Here is a 15557-nt window from a genome sequence, read left to right as displayed (position 1 = left end):
TACAGAAAAAGTGAAATAGGAAACTGTTTGCAAGGGTTGAGTAATTGTAATAGTAAAGTATTACTTTTTGAGAAAACTCAAGTAGCCTACAACTGAATTCGATTTTTTGTACACTAACTCAATTACTTCTTTTTACTTTAATGTAAGATTTATCATAACTTAAATCTACCTCCAGTGTTAGTATTAGTTAACTAAAATTGTTTTGGTTAATTGAAATAAAGCTAAAATAAATTAAAGTATAAATATTCGATTAAAATCTTATTTCAGTTAGTTGGTAAGGCAATATTTCTCCGTTTTGTTTAAGCTGAAATGCTAAAATGACTAAAACACACCACAACACTTCCATCCAAAGTTGCGAATTTAACTTGTGCGCAAAATTAAAATATCGAATAAACATTTGCGAATAAAGCAGCGTTTCCACCCCATGTGTTCAAGAGGACAAAATCGTCACTTCCTTGGAAATTGCCACTAAAATTTCTGTAATAAAAATGAAAGTTGCTGCATCATAAATGACTTGCGTCTCAGAGCGCACGGATGAAACACAATAAACGCTGTCATGGTTTCTTGCGTTCGGATGCTGGTGTTTGTGAACAATCACGTGAGACGCTTCTGGGAGGGAAATAAACCGAATCATTCTGATGACAGACTTTGGCTCAGAGATTTCAGAATGATCAAACCAACATTTGCGATGCTGTGCGATGAAACTGATCCACTGGTTAGTCCAGTTATCCAATCACAATCACACTGTTGACGCAAAGTAGCGTGAGTTTTTTCAGTAGATGTCTTCTTATCGGATCAAAAAATTATTCGCCTCAATTGAGCGCATGCGTTTTTCATGTGCATTTTTAGAATTTATGCAGATCTTGCCGTTTCATCCAGCGTTTTTTATGCAATATCCTAAAATGCGCATAAAAATAGGTGGATGTAAACATAGCTATTGCTGAAGATGGACTTGAACCCAGCCAACATTTATGAGGGGCCCATATGGGTATGAAATGGGCTGAAAAATGGGCCCCATGTAGGATTGTCCGCGGGTTACATAATGGCCCCATGTTAATTGCCCAGGTGGATTTCATATAGTATTGCACTTGGTACTAGGTGGGACCCAAATGGGCAACATGCACAAGACCCATCTCGCTCCCAGCTGTATGTGAGCATGGCGGATGATCAGTCTATAAACAACTATACAATCAGCTTCAATTTTCAGACCTTACATATCTTCAGCCTGTGTACTAGTGCACAGATATACCTGGTAGACAGATGTAGGTGCATCAGTGAAGTTGGTGGTGCCGCGGTCAGACAGTATATAGAGTTTCAGGTCCCGCACCAGAGCGATGTCTGAACTCGAGAACAGGCCGTGCTCCACTTGCACAGGACGACCCTTGAATCGAGTCCGCGCCACGTTCCACAATCTCACAGTACCGGGTCGAGTGCTTCGACAAACCACATACCTGAATCAGAGGGAAATTGTAAAACTTTACACCAAAAAACAGTACATATAACATATAAGGACAGATCTATTTTATTAGATTCATGACATTTGGGTATAAAAGTACACTCAACTATATTTAGACCTAAAGATTTGTGTATTGTAGAACGAGTGAGGCTATCATAGTTACATGATGCACAGAAAAATGGCTACAAATGGCCGATCCTGAAAGATGTCTCCTGCCGGCTCATTGTTTTTTTACAGTTATGAACTGTGGCCATACGCATGCGAGCTGTTCAGTGGACTTTGCACCTGGGATATCTCTGCATGGTCACAATCTCCGCTGTGCCGTCACTGTGAGCTTTGTGCACGTTGAATGTGAGCGTTTGGTCATTTATCCTGGATCCCAGGTCCCACGTGCGTAAGAATTGCTCCCCGGCACGAAACCCCACACAGTACCGCAGGTCAGAACACACACCTACAACATGGAGAGGAAAAAGTGACAGATACAGACAGATAAATGTCACTGCTTACAGATGAATTAAATAAATATGACTAAAACTGTTACTGTGCCATGTGTCTCAAAGCAGTAAAGAAGCTGGTAAAGCATAATTTAGAGGTATGATTTGACTTAAGTGCATGTGAGCTATTAGAGTAAACATATTTATGAAGTCAAGTGGCCTAAAGTGATGTTCAGAGGGGATATTTGTTTTTAATGACCCTGCATGTTCGATTAAATCATCAAAATATGATAATATTTGTTAAATATATAGAACAGAACACTAAACTTGGTTAAGGTATGTATCTGACTAAATTATTTGGCTTAAACAACAGGTACAGATTTTTATTTTACTATGCAAAAAAAGTGCATAGAAAAACAAAAGGCTCACAGGAAAAAACCTACATTGAATACAACATAATCAGTTTATTCATATTTTGCTGGTTCTTTATTGTTTTGGCGTGCGTTCATAATTTCTTTGCACGACAGCCTGGACTAAAATTATGTCCATGTTTCATTTGGCATGTTTCATTGCGTTATCACAAATAAAACAATTGACTCCAAACACATGTATGCAAAAATTTACAAAATGGGTATAATATTTGAATAAAGAGTGAAGATTTCCCTACGCCAGACATCGCTTTTGGCCACTGCTGTATCTCACCATAAAAACCAAAGACAAAAAGCAAGAAAATATATTTTGCATTAATAAAATTAAGCCTATATTAGAATAATCTAAATGTATTGCATTGTGACAATTTTTGTATGCCAATGAATAACATTTTCCTTCAAAAATTTGAATTATTTTTGGGTCTCATTCTGAATGATGATTAAAAAGCTGTTGTCTGTAGACAGTTATTTAAATATATGAAATATATTTTGAATGTATTAATTATCAACAAAAATACTATGACTATATATATAGCATTACAGTACTGAGACTGAACTCAAACCATGTGTTTGTTTTGACATAAAAGTCACAATGCTAGCAATGATACTCAACAGGTTTGACTAACCATAAGCCAGCAGGCCAGGGAACCGTGCAATGTGTTTATGGTCTTCAGTCTCAAGGTTCCAGGTAACAATCTCTGTGGTGGAGCTGCGAGGGGCGGGACAAAAGGCCACAACGTGGGACCCGCCCCCTGCAATGGTGACCTGGGAAATGTAGTCCTGACTGCAACCCAAGATAGAGCGCAGGTACTGGAAGGACGCTGTGCTGAAGAGTTCAATATGAATGATTTCACTGACTCTTCTATAAGGGTATCTGTAAAAAAAACGAATGGATATTAAAGACTCGTGGATGCACCATGGTAATTGGGTGAATTATTCCTTTAACGTTACCTGCAAAAGAGCAGTAAATACTGAGAGCTGATCTCTACAGCTTGTATAGATGCTGCAGGGTGCTGAGCTTTCAGTGTGGAAGACACAACTCCACCTTTAGCATTGAATATTGCCGCCTCTCCTCCATCCCTACAAAAGAGAATTGAAGCAAGAAAGAGACAAGAAATAGCATGAAAGTGAGGCTCAGTGTGGCGGGTCTTAGCAGTCTAGCAACACTTCAGTTGCCACAGCATTTCACAACATTGAAACAAACCAAGGTGTTGCTTTCACTTCACCACTGTAGGTTTATTGTTCTTTACACACCATACAGCTCTGCATTACAATCATTTCCTGTAATGTTCATATATGTGTGTGTGTGTGTGTTTTAAAATGTTTTGCACCAGTCATAATTAAGTTTTTGTAATGGCCATCAACTCTTCCTGACCCTTAATATATATATATATATACACTGTATATAGTACCATTCAAAAGTTTGGGGTCAGTACGATTTTTTTTTAAAGAAATTAGATTTTTTTGTGCAATTTTTTAAAGAAACTTTTATTCAGCAAGGATTCATTAAATTGTTCAAAAGTGACTTTAAAAGCTTTTATAATGTTTGCGGTTCTGCCCAAAAAAGATTGAAACTGTCCTATCTTTTAATAACAGCTTCTTAATCAAAACCTGCATTACATTACGGCACATTCACAAAATAATCTGCACTGAAATGTTCCACAAAAACTGTTAAGATCCGAGTGAAATGATAAGGGACGGTTATAAATAAACTTTAGCCACTCCTTCTTGACCTCTAAGCTGAATTAAAAGAATGCAAACTTTTTGCATTACAGAGGAGTACATTTTGGATTTATTATTATTAGTTATGTTCAAATTGTGTTTTTAAAGGTGCTGTATGTGAATTTTTTTATTGTCCTATAGCATAAAAATACCATAATATGCTTGCAGATAGGAAACATGCTAAGTTCACACACTTGTTTCTCTGAAAAACACTTCTACAGCCAGTTATTCTACTTTGAAATATACACTCAATGTCAGAATCTCAGTTTTTGTTTCGGTCTGTGTGATCTCGCCGACTGCCATTTTACCTAATAGTATTTCCACGGTTGCCAGTTGGCGATAAATGCATCCTATTGCAGCCAAGGAACTCAGTGAACAAACTGGGTGGTCGCATTTGACCCGACCTAAAAAGCCTCGGCATCCATCTAAAAATCTCTATGTCCGGAGGCATTTTAAAGCAACACCAAGTAACTTTTCCTCTGCGGTCGCCCTACAGGTTGGAAGCGGAATTGTCCATAACCGCTGTCGTAAATAATTTAGCCTACCGCAGCCTACTGTCGCACGCACGCACGCTCGTTGTTTATCCAGCACCGGCTTTGGAATGAACGATGTCCAGAGACAAGGTAGAGTATGTTGCATGATTTCATGAAAGTATGATGTATTGCGACATCAGAAACGAAGAAAAACAAAATAATGATTATTGTAACGCTTGACGTAAAGCAAGTCAAATTTGTAGTTCTCTTACGAGAGGTTCTCTCGTATTGCGTAAGCTAGCTTACGCTGCGGGAAAGATTCATCTTTGCTGAGAGTTTGAAGCCAAAAAATTATTTCATAATTTGTATCCATTGACAACGCAGTTCCTCTGCGGCAGACCTAGAGCAGGCTAGCTAGCAGCTCATTGGTTCGCTCAGAGAGAACTGCTTAAGCCTATGGGAGAGCGGGGCTGAACCCGCTGCCAATGAGAAGCGCCCGCGCGCTCATTGCATCATGGCCCGCCAGAATGGGCGTGGCTAAGGTGTATATAACAGTCTCTCCCAGGCTTATATGTTGATTCATTTCATCTTCAGCAAGCTACACGCTTCTGCTGTCCTGAGAAAAGCCGTCGCCGTCGAGAAGGCATCACTCTAGCGAGCTCCCGGACCCTGAAGAAGCCGGCCGTCTTGGCCACCTTCAGCCGCCCTGCAAGCTAGCGCCATCCGACGACTGTATCCTTCTTTTCTCTATATCTAAAAGAGCCGAACGTCTTTTTAAAGATGTCTCGTTTTTCCTGCGGCTCTTGCCGCGCTCCTCTCGAGGACGGAGACCGCCATGTCATTTGCGCTCTCTGCCTGTGACTCGAGCACGCAGAACTCGCCCTCGCGGATGGAGGATGCGACTTCTGTGAGAGCCTGCCGTTGTCGTCCCTGCGGGCACGACTTCTGGCGGCAAAATCCGCTCCCGCGCCGCCTCTCTCTTCGCCGCGTAAAAAGAAACGCCGCTCCCAGAGGCCGCCGGAGCCCCCTGCGGAACCATGCGGGCCGCCGCCGCCGCTTCCCGCTTCCCGCTCTCCCTCCCCGCCCCAGCCGGACATACAGTTGCCGCCGAGTGGCCGCTCTGTCGCTTCCGATGACGCCGCGGAGGAGAAGGATTCCTGTTCACTGCTCGCGTCAGACAGTGAGGAATGGTCATCTCTCGGATCCACGAGAGAGTCGGCGGGGATCCGCGCCGGGATAGAGGAGGAACTAATGCGCCTCCTCTCACAGGCCGTCGAACGCCTCGGTCTCGAGTGGTCTCCTCCACCCGAGCAGGCCCCGAACCGGATGGACGGCAGCTTTTTTCATCGGCGCTCGACCCCCGCGTGCAACCGGGCCGCCCCATTCCTGCCTGAACTTCACACAGAGCCTGGAATGAGCCAGAAGTCCTGGAATGCCCCGCTCTCGGCTAGAAACCGCTCCGATATATCTGCCTCGCTGCGCTCGGTGGACGGAGCCGCCGAAAAAGGTTATTCAGCCATGCCGCCCGTTGAGGACTTGGTCGCCGCACACCTCTGCCCGCCCTCTGCTAGATGGCGCTCTTCCCCCACGCTTCCTTCGAAAGCTTGCAGAGCGACCTCGAGCTTTCATGCTCGCGCCTACGCCGCCGCCGGTCAGGCCGCCGCAGCGCTGCATTCTATGTCTGTCCTCCAAGTGTTACAGAGCGATATTCTCCGTGAGTGGGCCGAGAGCGGTAGAAACCCCTCCCCCGCTGTCACGGATCTGAGAAGTGCTACGGACCTCGCTAAAGCCGCCGCACAAGCTCTGGGGAGATGCATGGCCAGCCTTTGTGTATCCGAGAGACACTTATGGCTCACGCTCGCCGACATGGGAGATTCTGAGCGCGCCGCGTTTCTTAACGCGCCCCTCTCCTCGACGGGCCTTTTTGGATCTGCTGTCACGGGAATCGTCGATCGCTTTTCCGAGGTCCAGAAAGCCACTCAGGCCATGAATTTGTTTCTGCCCCGCCGCGCTAGCTCTTCCGCAGGCCGCTCTCGCGAGCCTCCTGCCAGAGCTCCACCACAGCGCCCTCCTCCGCAGACTCAAACAGCCCAGCGCAGACAGGGCGGCCGCCCTCGCTCTCGCTCTGACAGCCGCCGCAGACCGCCGCCCCCACGGGGCCCGCGACCCAAGATCACGCTGAAGCCTGATCATCAGAAGTCTGCCTAGCAAAGTTAAGAAAACGACGGCGCTCTCCCGCTGCGGCCGGACCGCCGTCAAAGCTTCGCCCTCTGCCAGTCCCCGTTGTTTCGCCGACTGCTGCAGTGTTGACCGCCACAAACAAGCCGGTGTCCCAGCCCGCTTGCGAGCGACAAAAAGCCGTTTTCACGGCTACCCAGAGAAATCTCAAAAAGAGAAAATATGCCAGTTGTGTAGAAAATGTGCCCACAATCATGTGTTCACCCATACACACAAGCATAACATATCCCGTGTCTCTCTCAGAGCCCCATCACATGAAACGGGCACAGCCCGCTCTAATATCAGAGAACATAAACACACCCACGAGCTCATGCGCGTGTCCCCTCTCTGCTCGCTCTGTTTCACGGCCCATAGACTCCTCTCTGAGTGCAAATCCCATTGCCACACACATTCAAAGCGCGCCCACACACTGTGTCCATCCCGCTATGTGCAGCAATCAGGGCGATATAGCCATTCGGCCACTAGCCGCATGCTCCAAAGCGTGGGAAGCCATTCCAGGCATTTCCCCGTGGGTGCTAAGCATTATAAAGAACGGCTATCTGCTACAGTTTCGCCGCCGCCCGCCTCGTGCGCGCGCTCGGCTCGAATCTACTGTCAGCCCGCTGGCCGCCGGCACGCTCCGCTCAGAAATTGCGACGCTGTTGCAAAAGGGCGCCATAGAGAGAGTCCCACCATCTATGACCGAGTCGGGGTTTTACGGCCGTTATTTTCTGGTTCCCAAGAAAGACGGCGGCCTCAGACCGATTTTAGATCTCAGGTTTTTGAACAAAGTGCTCATGAAGAGACCGTTCAAGATGCTCACTACCAGGAAACTCCTCGCGCAGGTGCACCAGGGGGACTGGTTCGTCTCTCTAGACCTGAAAGACGCCTATTTTCAGATCCAGATAAATCCCCGTCACAGGCCATTCTTACGTTTCGCCTTCGAGGGTCATGTTTATCAATACGCCGTTCTCCCGTTCGGCTTATCCCTGGCGCCCCGTACATTCACGAAGTGCATGGATACGGCGTTTGCCCCCCTGCGGAGCCAGGGGCTGCGCATATTGAATTATCTGGACGACTGGCTGATTTTGGCCCAATCACAGACGGAGCTTCTGTCGCACCGCGCAGTTCTCCTCGACCATCTGAAAACGCTGGGCCTATCTGTCAACTGGACAAAGAGCTCCCTTCAACCCAGTCAATCGATTTCCTTTCTAGGAATAGATTTGAACTCGGTCACGATGACGGCTCGCCTGTCCACACAGCGCGCGCGCAGTGTTCAGCGACTGGCCGCCTCGTTTCAGATGGGCACCCGGACACCTCTGAAAACTTTTCAGAGGATGCTGGGTTACATGGCCTCAGCCTCCGCTGTGCTTCAGCTGGGCCTTCTGCACATGCGCCCGCTTCAGCTTTGGTTAAACAGCCGTGTACCCCACCGTGCGTGGAACACGGGCCGCCAGCTGATCAGAGTTACGCAGACATGTCTCACGGCGCTGCAGCCATGGACAGTAGCAGAATGGTTTCGGCAGGGCGTCACGATGGGGACCTTTTCCCGCCGAAAAGTCATCTCGACAGATGCATCCAACACGGGTTGGGGTGCAGTCTGCGAGGGCTCACCGGCCTTCGGCCATTGGTCGACACAAGAAAGCCCCTTACACATAAACTGTTTGGAAATGCTTGCGGTCGAGAACGCGCTCTCGCGCTTCCTCCCGCTCATTCGGGGACACCACGTCCTGATCCGTTCGGACAACATGGCTGTGGTCTCCTATCTCAACCGTCAGGGCGGTGTCAGATCCAGGAATCTCTTCCTACTGACACACCGCATTTTAGTTTGGTCTCAGAGCCGCCTGCTCTCGCTCAGAGCGACGCATGTGCCGGGCCATCTGAATGACGGTCCAGACATACTGTCCAGGAACCTCATCTCCTCAGGAGAATGGTCCCTGAACACACAAACGGTCCAAATACTGTGGCGGCTATTCGGCAGAGCAGAAGTGGACCTCTTCGCGTCAGAAGAGAACGCTCACTGCCCAATATTTTTTTCAAGGAGCGAGGACGCGCTAGCCCAGGAATGGCCTCGCCGCCCGCTCTATGCATTCCCTCCGATCGCTCTGCTACCACAGGTAATTCAGAGGATCAGGGACACACGCCACTCGGTGCTCCTCATAGCCCCGCGTTGGGAGAGTCAGAATTGGGTTCCGGAGCTCACTCAGCTGTCACAGACAGCCCCGTGGCCCATCCCAGTCAGAGCAGATCTCCTCTCTCAAGCTCGCGGCACGATCTGGCACCCCCATCCACGGCGCTGGGCGCTACATGCATGGGTGATCAACGACTATTCGTCGATTTGCCAGAGGGAGTAAGAAACACTATCATACAGGCTAGAGCACCTTCCACGAGAAGGCTCTATGCGTCTAAATGGTCTGTGTTCTCAAAATGGTGCACCGACAAACATCTGGACCCACGGTCATGCGAGGTGCCGTCTTTGCTTGTTTTCCTTCAAGAGATGCTGGACAAGGGCAGGTCCCCCTCCACTCTCAAGGTTTACGTGGCAGCCGTCGCGGCGTTCTCTGAACCCCGACGCGCTCAGTCCCTGGGCAAAGACGAGTTAGTCATCCGCTTCCTCAGGGGAGCTAAGAGGATGAACCCTCCGCGCCCCCCTTCGGTTCCTATCTGGGATCTTTCTATAGTTCTCGAAGCTATGAAAGCACCCCCGTTCGAACCGCTCGAGTCTGTGGACCTAAAATACCTCTCGCTCAAAACCGTTTTTCTGACGGCTCTGTCCTCAGTAAAACGCGTGGGGGATCTTCACGCGCTCTCATCCAGCGCCGCGTGTCTTGAGTTTGGACCGAATGATTCTGTTGTCATTCTCAAACCTAGGCATGGCTATGTCCCGAAGGCGATTGGTACCCCCTTCAGGGCTCATATTATTTCCCTATCGGTTCTGCCTTCATCCGATAGTGAGCGCGACGCCAATCTCCTCTGCCCGGTGCGGCTTCTGAGATTGTACACTACGCGCGCTGCCGCATTCAGACGCGCTGAGCAGCTTTTCGTGTCGTTTGGGGGGCGCACCAAAGGTCTGGCCGCCTCTAAACAGACACTGTCTAGATGGATAGTAGACGCTATCGCCTCTGCTTACGCATCTAAATGCCTGCCCTGCCCTCTGGGCATCAGGGCGCACTCCACTAGAGGCATGGCCTCATCGTGGGCATGGTCCTGTGGAATTTCCATTCATGACATTTGTGTGGCCGCGGGATGGGCCTCCCCGTCCACTTTTGTCAGATTTTACAACTTGGAAGTTCCCGCCTTGCAGGCAAAATTACTAGCTGTCTAACGACCAGCTCCCTAAGAAGCTGCATTACTGGGAGTCCCTCACACAACCGGTTCGCCCCTTGTGCTCTCCTTAGATGCTTATGTATATACTTCATGTGCCCGCTCTGCCGGCCTCATATTACATTCACTCCACGTTTAAAATCCCCCGGTAACACCCTGGGATTCATGAGTGGATTCATAGCGCGCACGGCGTTGACCAGGTGTTCCCGCAGCGTAAGCTAGCTTACGCAATACGAGAGAACCTCTCGTAAGAGAACGAATCGGTTACCTAACGTAACCTCGGATCTCTCTAGAAGAGGGAACGAGTATTGCGTTCCCGGCCGTGCTTGCGCTACTATCGTTTCGCTTCACGCTGAAATAAATCAACATATAAGCCTGGGAGAGACTGTTATATACACCATAGCCACGCCCATTCTGGCGGGCCATGACGCAATGAGCGCTTCTCATTGGCAGCGGGTTCAGCCCCGCTCTCCCATAGGCTTAAGCAGTTCTCTCTGAGCGAACCAATGAGCTGCTAGCTAGCCTGCTCTAGGTCTGCCGCAGAGGAACTGCGTTGTCAATGGATACAAATTATGAAATAATTTTTTGGCTTCAAACTCTCAGCAAAGATGAATCTTTCCCGCAGCGTAAGCTAGCTTACGCAATACTCGTTCCCTCTTCTAGAGAGAACCGAGGTTACGATAGGTAACCGATTAGTTTTCTTCTAATTTGTCTCATTAGAACTACAGAAACGCGACCCGATCTTACATAGCGTGGTTATAGCAGATATAGGACCGCAAAGCGGAGGCATAAGTGCCTTTCACCCTGTTACGACTTGATGAACCACTGAAACGATTTTGGAAACATTATTTTAAGGTAAAAAATCTTACTTAGTGTTGCTTTAAAGCAGTAAGTCTCATCGCCTTCCATTGTCAATTGCGCTCGCAACAACTCTCTCCAATATTTAAAATGTGGACTGCAGTACCCATTTCAACCACTAGCTGTCAATCTTACATACTGCACCTTTAAAAAAGACGCCACAGAGTGTGACGTCATATTAAGACCGTTGAAGTGTAGATAGCAATTTTGTGTCTAGAAAGTCTAGTGTGACCACGGCTTAACATTGAGATCCTTAGGAGGACAGGCACATACAGTTGGAACCAGCAGAAAGTTTGGCACACTTTCCCACATCTTTATCTCACCATTACTTCTTCTAGTGTTTAGTTATATTAGCATTTTTCCCGTGGGTCAAATTCTGAATACACAACAGTAGTCATTGACGTGTAAATGTGGGCAGTGTGTTTAAATGAACTCATCAATCTGTGGTCAGAAAGCTTGCTGAAGTAGGACAAAGCCATTTTGCAGCTTAGTTTCAATAATAGGCAGTTTTGAACTAGGGAGGAAGTTTTGGGTTTTGATGGTATTTTTTCACAGTACAATGAACTCTTTTATCACAAAGTATTTGATTCCTCATGACATGACCCCTTTATACTATATCTACTGATATTTTGGGAGCTTATTAGACACTTTTTGTCTGACAGTAAAGAGGAAAAATGGAATCATTTGGAATGTGGATAATAATGGATAATGGAATGGAATCAATCATGTGTGCAGTAATATACTAATAACCTGTAGGCGAAGAGAACAAAGTCTTTAACAGAGTGACGAGAGACTAAGATGGACTGGTCTTTGTGGATGGGCTCAAACTCAAGGGCGAGGTTCACACAACACAGCAGCGAACAGGACGCCACAAGATCAAACACCTATGTAAAAGAGAGAGAATGAGAGGAAGTGAGATCCGAAACGATAACTGGTCATTTCTTTTCATGATATCAATGATTGTTAAATGTTACCTTCCCAAATGCTTTATAGCTGATTCAACTTTGTTTCATAATCAACGTTTTTTTGCAACATCGACACTGTTATTGAACTGAATCAAATCAACACTATTGTCTTCTGTAGAGCTGCTTATTTCATAATTGAACACATTTCATTATTGATGAACTTTACACAGTTATTGATCTGAACTGAATCAACACCGAACTGACTTCAGCTGCTTTACAGCTGAATCGAAATCTGTTTGCCTGATTGATAACTATTTTTTCTTTTTATCCCTGTAATCCCTGATATTGTATAAAGCGCTATAAAGCTGACTTGACATATACGGTAAAAAACTGTAAATGGTTCAACATTACATTATATGTAAAATACGGTTAAAATAGTTAATCTATGAATAATTGTATGATTAACAGTGAAGAACAGTAGGATACTTCCAGACGTCCCTGCGTGACATGTTCAAATTTTATATAAATCATTTTGCTTCTTCACATAATTTGTCACATTTTCTGCTTTTTATTGAATGTTTATTGCATCATGTTATCAGTACATTTTAAAGGTGCAGTAAGCTATTTCAGAGAAACGCTGTTGAACGTGGATCGGACCAATCAGCAGTAGGGGGCGTGTCCACTCATGATGGGGGAAGGAGAGAGAGAGAGAAAGAGAGCAAAAGGGAGATTTAAAGAAAGTCTAGTTTTTGCCTTAACCCTCAGAGCCCGACGGCATCGTCCACGACGTCACACGGCACCTCCGATAAATATTTATATAATTTGATGAAAATTGTATCGATTTTCTTACCGTTTTTTCCAGCAGAAAGCTAACGAGCTAGCCATCACGGGGGTGTCTTTGGTGTCTTTCTAGCCTTTACAGAAGGTTTTCTATCCAGCCTGGAACTTGTGCATCCTTTCGGAGTTTTTCAGCAATAAATCCAAACGCTTATATCCAAGTATGAGCCTCTTGATGTCCATAATTTATAAATATTCCGTCATTTTTGCCGCTAGCTCGATGCAAGCTGCCATTTTGGATATCACGTGATGTTTTCACGTGATGGTTGTTCACCAATTACAGGCTGATCCGTCGTAAACATTGGTGCGAGTTTATTTCTCATCGTCACGAACGCACGAACCAAGCTCTGATATTATTGTGGAGAGAGAGACGCACAAAGAGACGCGCGTTTCACAGAGAAACACAAAGAAAAATGGATGTAAATCAGCGCTGGCCTTTTTTGATGCCATGCAGGATGATGGATTTTCAGGAGAACAGAGCTTTTTGACCGATGAGGAACTAGATTAGTGATGTGGCCCTCTTTGTGATTGCTGATAGGAACTGTTTTGGCTTGGCACCAGTGAATTTCATGAGGCCCAAAACTCCTGGACTTCTTTTGGAAAAATGTAAATAGTTTTGGTTCTGTACAAGTTATAATGTTTATTCCTGTGCTCCAGGACTCCAAAGACATGAACACACGGTTTTCCAGAGGAAATTTGCTTAGCTTTTATTTATTTGTGTGTGATTTCAAAAAATATTTGAGTGATTCAATTTCCGATTTATTTTTTCATTTGTCTTTGTGGTCCCATAACTTATTTTACATTCAGGTGACATCAATGCAACACAAATATGCTGAAAGTTCAATTTGTCCTGAAAAAAAAGAGGTGTGTCAATTGTCTGTGCACAAAAGGGTTGATGTTTTACAAGCTTTTTTAGTGAATAACACCAGACGGAAAATTTATTGTAAAAATACCGTTAGGTCTCTGAGGGTTAAAATCTGATATTGGTTGATTAAGAAGATTGGAATATTAACATTATATCTCTTAATAAAATATACAACTATATATTGGGAAATAAACAGACACATGACAAATATGCCATTCTGTTATATCTGTGAAACATTGTGGTGTTTGAGGAGATTCCCCCTTCCATATGTAAAGCGCTACCTAGAAAAGTGCTAAATAAATGTAACAAATTATTGAATGAATTTCTGGCAACCATACCTGTTTTTTTTTAAATTGAACAGGTTATTTTTCCACAGCATATAGAAAGAACGGCCTGTCCGAAGTCTCACCTTAACCATGTGACTTCCATCATAAAAAACCACCAGCAACCGCCCATCGCAGGCAGATGTGACTACAGGAACATCCAAAGACTCCTTCTCCATGTACAGCACCTTCCCAGAATCCACCTCTCTCACCTGCAGGCAGTGGCCCATCTGTAGCACAAGCACACTGTCGTCTAGACAGAGGGTGAGCGAGTCAGCGGCCCAGTCGACTGCAGGTCCATGAGCCCTCGGTAAGGACCGAACGGGCCTTGTTTGCTCATCTAGACGCCACAGATTCAGCAGTCCATCAGAGGAGCAGGAAACCATGTGACGCCGACCATGAGCCAGGGCTGTCACAACACTCATGTGACCTAGTTCAATATGGGTCGGGGTGTTAAGGACAGTTCACTCAGTCATTATGTGATAAGAATCTTATTTTAGATTTTATGTTTTGGTCATAAACCACTGCAGGTTATAGAGCTGTTCACTCAATTTGCAGGCCAAACCAGTAGGCCGACTAATTCGCCATGGGTTTGGTTCCCCTCTGGAGTTTCCAATGGGTTTTCAGAGTGACAGCCTTAGATTTTTGAATTCAAAATGAGATCTGTGGTTAAAATTACTTCAACAGACTTGTTGTCGTGGCTTCTGTCGCCTATGTGAAAAATCACTCTCAAAGTCCTGGGGTTTTGATGCCAGAAGATAGACTTTATTATTAGAGATATAAAGCCTAGTTGGTTTGCAAAGCGACCGTAGCTTCTGGGTTTGTACTCGCTTATATACATGATCTACCAAGGTGTGGCTAATACATTCCATATACATTCTGCAACAGTTATTTTCCACACAGTCACACCTCAAAATTGACACAACAGCTGTGAGCTTAATTCCACGTGACACATCATTCATTTGTCAAACCGCATAAACTCACTTCCTTCTTCTGCATGCAGAGAGACGGCATGAATAAAATCCATATTAGCAATCAATGCATTTAAGAATCGCAAGAAGTAAATTAAGGAAAATAAAAAAATATTCTAGCTCATCATACGAAAGTAATTCTCTGGAGTTATCTGAGATGAGATTTGTAGAGGGTTTCACACCTCTTTACACTCTTTTTGTTGTTGTTATTAAAAGATGATACAATATGTAGAGCAGTGTTATTTTATTATCTGTACACTATTATAGTATTTATTAATATTTTGAATTGGCTTTTATTGTTACATTTTTAGTTTTCATCTGAATTATTTAAAGTTTTAGTAATTTTGTTATTTTTTATAATTCTATTTAGCTTTAATTTATTTTTATTTCAGTTTTAGTATCAGTAATTTTAGAACTTCAACTTGTGTCAGTAAGTTGGCATGGATACCTATTTTTTAAAATCTAATATTTATGTTACTTTATTTCAGTTATTGAAAACTATTTTTATTAGTTTTAGTCTATGCTGGTTTATTCTATGCCAAAACTATTGCCCACTTTTTGTTTACAGTACCAGCATGTTTGTGTGCTTGTCAACTGACCTCTAATTCATTGGACAACTACTGTAGTCTGTATTTGGTAACTTGCATTTTAAAAGCATACAGTGAACTAAAAACTCAGAGTTAGAATAACTGTGTGTAATTTATGTCTCTACAAGTAATGTTAACCACAGACCTTAATTTACTC

At 45.0% G+C, this 15557-nt stretch overlaps 1 protein-coding gene across 2 annotated transcripts in view; it reads right to left on the bottom strand.

Annotated features, from left to right (window-relative positions):
- Positions 1-15557, bottom strand: part of LOC130091416 (uncharacterized) — a 31266-nt gene that overhangs the window by 4371 nt on the left and 11338 nt on the right. For both annotated transcript variants that reach the window (XM_056259296.1, XM_056259297.1), the window contains 6 exons: positions 13929-14272; positions 11663-11796; positions 3270-3398; positions 2945-3192; positions 1742-1907; positions 1250-1451 (listed from right to left, as the gene is read on the bottom strand). In XM_056259296.1, the coding sequence (XP_056115271.1) occupies positions 1250-1451; positions 1742-1907; positions 2945-3192; positions 3270-3398; positions 11663-11796; positions 13929-14272 (1223 nt within the window). The remainder of the gene's footprint in view (positions 1-1249; positions 1452-1741; positions 1908-2944; positions 3193-3269; positions 3399-11662; positions 11797-13928; positions 14273-15557) is intronic.

This window comes from Rhinichthys klamathensis, unplaced genomic scaffold (assembly GCF_029890125.1).
Source record: "Rhinichthys klamathensis goyatoka isolate OS25496 unplaced genomic scaffold, OSU_Roscu_1.1 h1tg000165l_1, whole genome shotgun sequence".
Lineage (NCBI taxonomy): Eukaryota > Metazoa > Chordata > Actinopteri > Cypriniformes > Leuciscidae > Rhinichthys > Rhinichthys klamathensis.
This window is presented reverse-complemented; position numbering and strand designations above follow the sequence as displayed.